This window comes from Arachis duranensis, chromosome 6 (assembly GCF_000817695.3).
Source record: "Arachis duranensis cultivar V14167 chromosome 6, aradu.V14167.gnm2.J7QH, whole genome shotgun sequence".
Taxonomy (NCBI): Eukaryota; Viridiplantae; Streptophyta; class Magnoliopsida; order Fabales; family Fabaceae; genus Arachis; species Arachis duranensis.
In genome coordinates this window covers 93095749-93105650 of record NC_029777.3, presented here as the reverse complement: position 1 = coordinate 93105650, position 9902 = coordinate 93095749, and the positions used below count along the sequence as shown (strand labels likewise).

The following is a 9902-nucleotide window of genomic DNA, read 5'->3' as shown; positions in this document are numbered from 1 at the left end:
CTTAATTATTAAGAGATTTCTTTGTTTGAGTAAGTTGAGAATTTCTTATTATTGCTAATTAAGAAATTCATTGGTTTCATTGTATTCTGGAAAAGTATTCTCATTAATATTATAACAACTAAGTGTGAGAACAAATATCTCTCTAAAGAAAGCGATCTAATTGTATCTTGAAATCATAACACAATATAAGATTTTGTCATCTTCTCATACTAATATACCCAACAGTAGAAATACCAAGTTTCGAGGTCAAATTGGTGATAACCAATGTGATTGATAGTTGTGTCGAGTTAATATTGGTGTTCCTTCTACCTCGACCGATGAGGGGCAAAATCTTTTCCTATAAATCAAATTGTCTTTCCAGCAAACAATGAAACAATTTTAAAAGAAAAAAAGTCCATGTTGATCGAAGGAAAAGGTAAAGCAGTTGAAATTCCACTCCTTAAAATAGATTCAACTGTATTTATGAGGAGTATTTCGAGAAAGATGAAAAAATAATAGGTACTATTCGATCATACCTTCTGAATTTGTTGGGCACTAAAAAGGTAATCTAAGCGGACGGTATTTGATGATGGAAACAGTCATTAGAGAATTAGTTGATGACTCTGAAGATCGTTGAAAATATTAAATAATATTAAGTATTTATATTTTCTTTTTTTAGCCAAAAAATAAATACTTAAGGGGCATTTGTTATATCAAGAATAATATTTTCGACAAAGATATTATTGAACTCATTGACAAGTGAGTGTTTGATAAGTTTAGACTTCGATTATTGCCAAAAGTGTTTCATTATTGATCAACTTACGAGTGCAAATTAGAACCTCTTTGTAAGCGGTTAAGTACTCAGTGTATTATTTGAAAATTGTTACTCAATAAAATTTTGGTCGAAGTCATTTTGTGTAGACATCGACAAGAAGGATTCAATCAAAGACAGAGGTGTGTCAATGTCATTTGATGTCGACGTCGACGAGGAAGATTCAATCAAAGACTGATACGAAGCATTAAAGAGCTTGAAGATTTCGGTATCAAGCGTCTAATTGATAAGGAATTGTGGCATATTAAAAGGATATGGTCGAAGAGTAGGTTAATGTCGAAGAAAGTGAAGTGTCCTTCGTGGGAACGGTTATTGACGAGATAACTGTATGTTACGACGTATCAAGAAAAGATTGGTCGAAGGTGTCTATAAATAGAGAAACAACCGAAGAATAAATGGTTGGAATTTTACTTCAGAAAATACTCTCGCACACTCATATTTTCGGCGACTTTCTGAGTCTGTCACGAGTTCATTTTCTGTTGAATTCCTTCCATCATTTCTTTCATTGTTCTTTTAAAGTCTGTATTTTAAAATTCTACAACTTACTTTTATTGCAAATTTGAATTCAATCATTTTACATTTCAGAATTTGTCATTATTTTCTTTTATTTACATTTACAGCAAATTTTACATTCAGTTATTTTCAATTTGCAAGTCAATTTTATTTTAATTTCATTCAAAGAAAAATACAAAATATATCTTCTCCTTCATGACAAAAATGGAAGACTTTGATGCATGATAAAACTGATACTCACAAAAGAGGAATATGTTTCACTCTCAAATAATAGATATCGAATCAACCCATTTTTTCCTGTGCTGACTGAACAAACGGAATGATGAGCTGAGTTAGCGTCAGAAAGAGGTCAAGAGATCACTACTGTGCCTAGAACTTATTTTCGGGGACCACAGTAGTGTAATTGAAATCTCAACAACCAAATTAGTAAAATGACTAACTAAAATCTCAACTTGAAAGACCACCATGGGGTTTTAATCGGACCCTGCTGTTTTCTTCAAGTAACATGGGCAAACTCTTAAGAGGTTGCACTCCATGATGTTTTTGTAGATTCATCCTCAAAATTCTTATTCTCCACACAATAATTCAAACAAACTCTTGTGCATAAATGTTGAATAAATTCCCAAAGATATACCCGTGGAATTGAGGGTAAATATAGGCGCGAGATTCTTGTTTTTTCACAATCTTAATGATCTATGATGTTCTCAAGTCAAAATTTCATCTATATGCTATTCATTATTTACACTTGCTTTTATTGAGCTCCTGCCGTATCCTTCTATCATAATTATTAGAACTTGGAATAAGCTATCTATATGGGCAACTGAAAATCATTACACTAACTTTGAACTAATCGATCCACTACTCATTCCAAATCAAATTAAACACCGTGTTCCAGATAGATATGAACAGTTGCAATGGTAATATGACTTCAAGTCCATGAAGCTTCTGGTAAAGCATTGTTTATGGAGACAGTAATGTACAATGAACACGTTACTCCCTTTGTTTCCATTGCCGTCACCAATAGTCCCCACAAGAACAGAATCCATCCTTAAAATGATGAAATCGCTTTGAGTCTCTGACAATAATTTTTCGGTTTTCCACCTTGGAAATCAATTTAATTACAGCATGGCAGTCACCACAAATCCTAAGATTTTTTATGATCTGGATAGTTGCACAAGGAACTGAATTCATGATTCCAAAGGCAACAGCAAGTTTCTCACTGTGAACTCTTAGAACCATTCCTTTTTCTTCATCATCAATGTCATGAAGCACTGATGTTACGTTAGGCACATAGCCCAGTCCTTGCAGCTTAACATTTAATTTGTCCAAATACTCGTAAATCTTAACGTGTTGAGGATGCTCTTTATCACCAACTAAAAATACATGTATTCTACCTTTAAGTTCAACTATGCTGAATCCAGGTGTTTTAAGCAATCCATGATTTTTCATCAATATTCTCATCCTCTCGACATCATCCCACCGTCCAGCATCAGCATATATATTCGAGAGTAGTACGTAGTACCCACAATTACTTGGGTCTAACTCAAATAGTTTTCTAGCAGAAATCTCCCCTAGTTCCAAATTTTTGTGAATCCTACAAGCCCCAAGAAGGGAACCCCATATTATAAAATCAGGTCTCACCTTCATTTTCTTTATCAATCCATAAGCCTCATTAAGATAACCAGCACGGCCAAGAAGATCAACCATGCACGAATAATGCTCAATTCCAGGCTCAACATTAAATTCGTGATTCATTCTGTTAAACCAATTCCATCCTTCTTCCAACAGACCAGCATGGCTGCAAGCAGCCAAAACTGACACAAAAGTGATGTAGTTCGGTTTGACTCCAGACCTTATCATCTTGTAGAAGACTTCCAAAGCATCTTTTGCGCAACCATGCATTCCATAGCCAGCAACCATAGCGGTCCATGACTTAACATTCTTCTCTTTCACGCGATCAAACCCCTTTCTAGCCAACTCAACTCTCCCACATTTACAGTACATGTCTACTACAGAGGTACCTACAAAAACATTATCCTCCAAATCCATCTTTATAACCTATAGTAAAAGGAAACAACTAGTTAGATTGGCAATTTTCACCAGGGCCATAAACTAGATTTTGTACAAAATTATAACAAACTGGACAACAAGTTTGAAGAAAAATTACAGCAAGATTCTTATTAAGTGTTGAAACAGGATCCATGGAGCAAATTTTTGCATACCTGACCATGTATGCACTTCCCAACCTGCAGAGCTCCTGAATTTGCACAGGCTAACAACACTGCCGACAATGTCACAGCATTATAACTGACCTTGCTACTCTTCACCATATCACTGAAAACATTGAATGCCTCAGCTGACAATCCATTTTGTGCATATTCAGCAATCATAGAGTTCCAAGAGTAAGCATCTTTCTCAATCATCCCATCAAACACCTTCCTTGACACACCCATCTCCCCACACTTTGCATAAGCATCCATCAACGTGTTCCCAACCCCTAAACACCCATCGAACCCCCTCTTAATCACAAAACCATGAACCCCTTCAGTAGTTCTCTTCTGCCGCACCCAAGAACAAGCCGAAAGCACCGAACCTACAACTATCGGATCCACAAAACCATCCTCCTCCTCCTCCTGAACACACCCCACATTCTCACTCTCTTCAACTAAAAGCTCCTTAAACAAGCGAATGCCCTCAGTAGCGCAACCATTTTGGACATGGCCGGCAATAATTGAAGTCCAAGACACCACATTCCTTTGGGGAATTTCGTCGAACAGGTTTCGGGCGTCTTCCAAATGGCCACACTTAGAGTACATATCAATAAGAGCTGAGGAAACAAAGAGATCCGATTCAAAGCCAAAGACGAAAGCCTGTTGATGGGTCTGTTTGCCGGCGCAAAGGTCGAAGAGCGAAGAACAGGATTTGATGGCGCAAGGAAAGGTGTTGCGATTGGGAATGAGGGAAAGCTTACGCATGGAGGAGAAGGCGCGGAGGGCCTCGAGGGAGTCGCCGCTTCGGGCGAGGTCGGCAATGATGGAGTTCCAAGAAGTGACGCTGGTCTTGTCCACGTACCTGTGGAACATTGTTGTAAGGTTCTTGTTTTTGGTCCATTTTGTTGGTTGTGGTGGTGGTGATGAGTAAGCACGAACGGTTATCGTTCTGAAAACAGATTGGAGTGGTGTCTTCATTCAATCGTTCATTGATTTCGATTCAATTGGGAAACAGGTTTTGGAGCTCTGTGTGTGTGTGTTTCTTCTTGAAAGTGGGAGTAATGGAGGGAAGATCATGGTGAGCTGAATATATGAAATGAATTGAATGTCTACCATAGGCAACTGTAACAAAATCAAGCTAGCGTTCAAAAGTTCCTTAACAATAAAATTGAAATTTAAAATTAGTATATCTTGTGTCAAAAGCAGCAGTGGAAGCTAAAATTAGTATATCTTGTGGTATTATTATTAATTACTTGGTGTAACAAAAATTTTAAACTAGTATATCTTGTGTTAGTTGCTCTGTGTTTGGAAGGGAGAGAGATATTAAGAAATTGGGACTAAATCAATGTCATTACTTTATAAATGTACTCTAAGAACAAAAAATAATCTGAAATTATAGATCAATATAAAAATATTATTTCTACACCGAAAATTTTCGAGCTCAAATAAATTTTCGACCTTACGTCCAATTTGTTAATCTATTTCGTCCGATGATCTTACACATGACAATCAGAAATAGAAAAATTAATATCAAAATCAAGATCAACAAGTTGACTAACAGAAATAAAATTAAAGTTTAATTTTGGAATAAAATAAGTGTCAGAAAGAGTAAGATTTGACTCTGAAATAAAACCCTTATGTGTTGCATACAAGAAGGAACCATCAACAGTGTTGACAGAAGGTGCATTTGTAGTTGTGGACAAATACAAAAAAATGACGCAAAAGAGACATATAATGAAAGCAACCAGAATCAAAATACCATTTATAACTACCTGGAAGAGTGGAAAGAGTAGCAGAAGTCTTACCAGAAAAAGAGAAAAGTTACTTAAGAAGAGACTCAATGCCAGATGGAAAGACAGAAAGTGGGTTGAGAGAAGCAGAGTTGGTGGATTCATTAGCAACAACAACAACAGTAGAAACAGGCACATTCTTAGAGTAGTTGGAACAAGAATGATACTTGTTCGAATATGAACGTGGTGAGCGAGTATGACAGGTAGTAATCAAGTGTCTCAAGAGCTTGTAATAATGGCAGAACGGGTTTGGACAATGGTAGATAATATGACATTTCTGTTTGTATTTGCAACATTCAATAAAAGAACAATTTGAGAAAAGGTGCCAAGAACGATTACAATTTCAACAGAATTTATCTTTTTTGTCTGTGGCAGCAAAGACATTTGATTTTTCTATAATAGTAGATACAAAGACAAGAGAGAGAAAAAAATTGCAAGATTAGAACAAAAATTGAGAAAATGAAAGTCAAAATTGGAAAGATCTCACCAAAAAATCTTAAGATGGTCCCATTATATGCCACGTCAGCAGCCACATTAGCAGAAGAGGACACGTGGCGACGTGTGAAAGGAAGAGGAAGACGTGTCAATGCTGACACGGAGAGGGGTTGGCGCGCAAGTTAGTAAGCGGACGAGGCTGGGTTGACACGCGGGTTGAACACCGGTCGGTTGGAAGCGCCGTATTTGGACACGTGTGATGTTTCTGGGCTGTTGATCCTGGGTGTTGATCCAACGACGCCGGAAGCGTCTAAAAGGAGGAAGATAAGCAAACAGACAGTGATCTTGAGGCGGCGCGTCTGATGGTTTCTGGCCACAAGGCTGAACTCGTTGAACTTGCAACGACGAGATAAAGACGGTGGTAAGAGTAGTGACAAACCAAAGCGTCGGAAAAGAATCGAAAAAAAGGGCAAAGAACACTGCCGAAAAAAGAAAAATAAGGGGCTATGAACTAATTCTCATGTAATAAAAAATCTATGTTCTTGATACCATGTTAGAAATAAGAGAAAAATCTAAAGAAAGTGATTGTGTATGTATTATTCAGTATATTGAGAATGATATAATATACAAGGGTATATTAAGTGCTAGTCATCAAAGTAATTAAAGTGTAATATCCTATAATAAATATACAGATATGCTAAATAAATATAATTAAGGCTAACTAATCTTAATTGATCCTAATTATATTCTAACATATACTAAAATCAATTATATAAATAAATTATAATGTATTTTTGTATTTTTATATATATACACTGTCTAATACAAATTAATCACTCATTTTATGTGTCACGCGCCAACTGATCAAACCTTTTTCATTCTAGTAAATACTTCGGCATATACATACTCATCTAATGCTCAATCAAAAGCTCACATCAATACTTCTCTTTCAGATTTTGTCGCATCCCTCAAACTTTTACAGTTTTACTCCCTCAGTCCCTCTCCTTACAAACCATATCGGAGGCCGAACGACTCGTCATTGTTCGCTTGCCTTGGTTGTACCTACTTTTTCGTCGCTTGAGACTGCATTCTTTTTCATGCCGGACTGCTTCATTCTTCGCTTCTATTTTCCTTTCCTTCGACTACTGATTTCAATCTTCTCGCATGGTATGACATACATACTATATTCTCTATTTCTTAACCATTGCCCGCGAAATACATCCTCCTTATTGAGAGATGAGATAATGGTAGACTCAATACTACGAGAAATTTGCTGGTAGTATGTTTATCGTCGGATATAAACTTCGTCTATAATTGTTTACTGTCGAATTTTTTCATCCGTCGCTAATTATCGGTGGATTTAGCTGTGGATATTAATTTTAATTGACAAAATTTTAGAACTTGTTACCGTCAGATTTATCGGGTTTATCACCCGATAAATCCGACAATAATCTTAAATTTTATTTTTTAAAAAAATTGTTTAAAAGTTCAATATATAATTTTAAATGTTTAAATTTAATCATGTTTAAACTAACAAAATTCAAAATTTTATAATTTTTCATAATAATTTGTTTATAATTTTTTGTTAAAAATTTATAAATAAGTTCACACATCAAAGTTTAAGAATGAAAAAGAAAATAATAGTTACTCGTGTATAAAAAAAAGTAGCGCTATAAACATATACTATAAACAATAAAATATTGAAAAGAAAATTAATTATACGAATAGTATATCTATTTAAGATTATGAGTAATCCACTAACTTGCATATGTATGACTCTCAAATTATATATCTATTTAAATTTATACAATTTCAACAACATACAAACCTACTACTGACTACAAGAGCATTTTTGGATAGCAGGCTGTACACTTTCGATTACAGACTATAAACATAATCAACACACAAAATATAAATATAATCAACACACAAATTTTAATAAAACAAACAAATCAAAGTTCATACTTAGTAAAATTAACAACAATCAACTCAACAAAATTAATTCAAAAAATAATTAACTCAGATAACAATAAATTCAAAAAATTAGCAACAATCAACAATAAATCAATAATTAACTTAAAAAATTAAAAAACTAAAATTAACTCAGAGAATTAATAACAATCAACACTAAGTAACTCAGAAAATAATTAACTCAAACAACAATAAACTCAAAAAATTAACAACAATAAAAAATAAGTAAATAATTAACTTTAAAAATTAATAAGATAAAATTATTGACGAGAATTAACAACAATCAATACTAATTAACTCAAAAAATAATTAACTCATATAACAATAAACTTAAAAAATTAACAATTTAAATACCATCAACTCAAAACAAACCCTAAATTACATCCTACCTAGCTAACCAAATATTATTTAATTCCTAATTACACTAAATTAATATAACAAACCCTAATCACAAACTTTATTAAAAAAATTAATCAATAATTTAATAAAATACCTAACAAAATCTTAAACAAAGAAAATCTGAAAAAATACAAAAACCATAAAAAAATTACCTCTAATGATGACTGCAGAATGGTAGAGGCGTGGTGGTGACGGGAGGCAGCAGTGAAACTTACAGTGGTGAAGTTAGGGTTTAGTAACATAACAAACAACTAAAAAAAAAAATAGACAACAACCTTACCTTAGCGCGGTAGACCTCAACCGCGGTGATAGCAAAAAGGCGATGACATCCGATCGACGACAAGGGGCACCCAACAGCAGTGGCATGGCGGAGGCTTTTCACAGAGACTCCAGCAGCAGTGATAGCGACGATCTGCGACGATAATGTGGCTTATTGGTGGTGATGGCAACTTCAGGTGATAGCAACACACCCTTTTTCAACGGACCAGAGGGAGAGAGGTGAGAGAAAGACGAGAGAGAAGAGAAGAGAGAGAGATATAGTTTGTAGAAGTGAGGGAGAAGAGTTTTATGTTTGAATTTTATCCCAAATTTACTGTCAGATTTACCGACGGAAAAATCTGATGGTAAGGCATTCGTCGTTGCCTAAACAATGCGTTTCACTAAATCCTATTACCGTTGGATTTTTTCAACGGTAAATTTGGCGCTAATAAAATTAATTTTCGCGCATCTATTTACCGTTGGATTTAACGGCGGAATTTTAAATCTAACAGTAATTTATTCGAGGGACGAATTTTCACTCGTAATCGTCAGAATATTCACCAATAAATCTAACGGTACTCAGTGTTTTTCTTGTAGTGCAAAATTTGTCTTTTCTCAAATTGTAAACATTTTTTATCACCAAATCTCGAAATCAATAGGATTTATTAAGTATTAATTGATTTCTATTGAGGGCTAGATTGTGCAATATGCAAAACAAAATAGTAAATAAGATATGTAGAAAAAGTAGTATATTAACTATATATAATCATATGGCCAAATGCCTTAACTCAATACAAGTAATGATCCTCCAAAACTAAAATGGAATGACACTCTAAATTCTGAAAAAATAACAAGACATAAAAGAGAATAGATATATGTTCATATCAACATATTTAAGCGTTTTGAAATATGAACATTATAGTTTCAGAAAGGCAAGGTAGCAAAATTTAGGAAATATTGTTTTCAAAAAGTGTAAACAAATTATTAAAAAATTTCATTTTGCATTTATAGCCAGATTATAATTAAACATGGTTCAAATTATACTTTAAAATATGTTTATAATCAAACACATCAAGAATAATAATCAAATTCAAGAACCTAAATCAAAGTTAAAAAATCAAATTATAATCAAACTCATTTTAAATCATAATTTAAAATCCAACTATAATCAAATATTAAAATCTAAATCAAAGTTCAAACTCATGTTAATCAAACACAGATAATTAGAAATTATAACCATAAAAATAAACTAGTTCCAAATAAATCATAAAAAAAAAAATCTAAACCAAATATATAGTTGGTATTAAATACAGTTTTTTTTTATTTGGTTTTAAGATCATTTGTGATAAGTGATTAATTCCTATATGTTTATGTCCCACATCTCTAAAATTTGAAGTAATCTAATGTGTGTTTAATGTGAAACAAGATTAAGCCAAGTTTCTCACTCAAGTGCAATGGAACACTCACAATGACTACTTTAACAACAAATGTTTATGAACTAGGTTAATAATCAAA

At 33.7% G+C, this 9902-nt stretch overlaps 1 protein-coding gene across 1 annotated transcript; it reads right to left on the bottom strand.

The window, feature by feature from the left end:
* Window positions 1-2301: 2301 nt before the first annotated feature.
* LOC107494658 (pentatricopeptide repeat-containing protein At3g26782, mitochondrial) lies at window positions 2302-4685 on the bottom strand. The gene is made up of 2 exons (XM_016115698.3): window positions 3547-4685; window positions 2302-3382 (listed from the first exon to the last, which is right to left on the bottom strand). Exons 1-2 carry the CDS (start codon window positions 4510-4512, stop codon window positions 2339-2341), a joined length of 2010 nt encoding a protein of 669 aa, XP_015971184.1. The 5' UTR covers window positions 4513-4685; the 3' UTR covers window positions 2302-2338.
* Window positions 4686-9902: the final 5217 nt, after the last annotated feature.

Excerpts from the sequence above, each read along its gene's own strand:
- LOC107494658 (XM_016115698.3), bottom strand. The coding sequence starts at position 4,512 with ATGAAGACACCACTCCAATCTGTTTTCAGAACGATAACCGTTCGTGCT. Across the intron at positions 3,383-3,546 it reads GGAAGTGCATACATGGTCAG|GTTATAAAGATGGATTTGGA; the intron begins GTATGCAAAAAT and ends CTTTTACTATAG.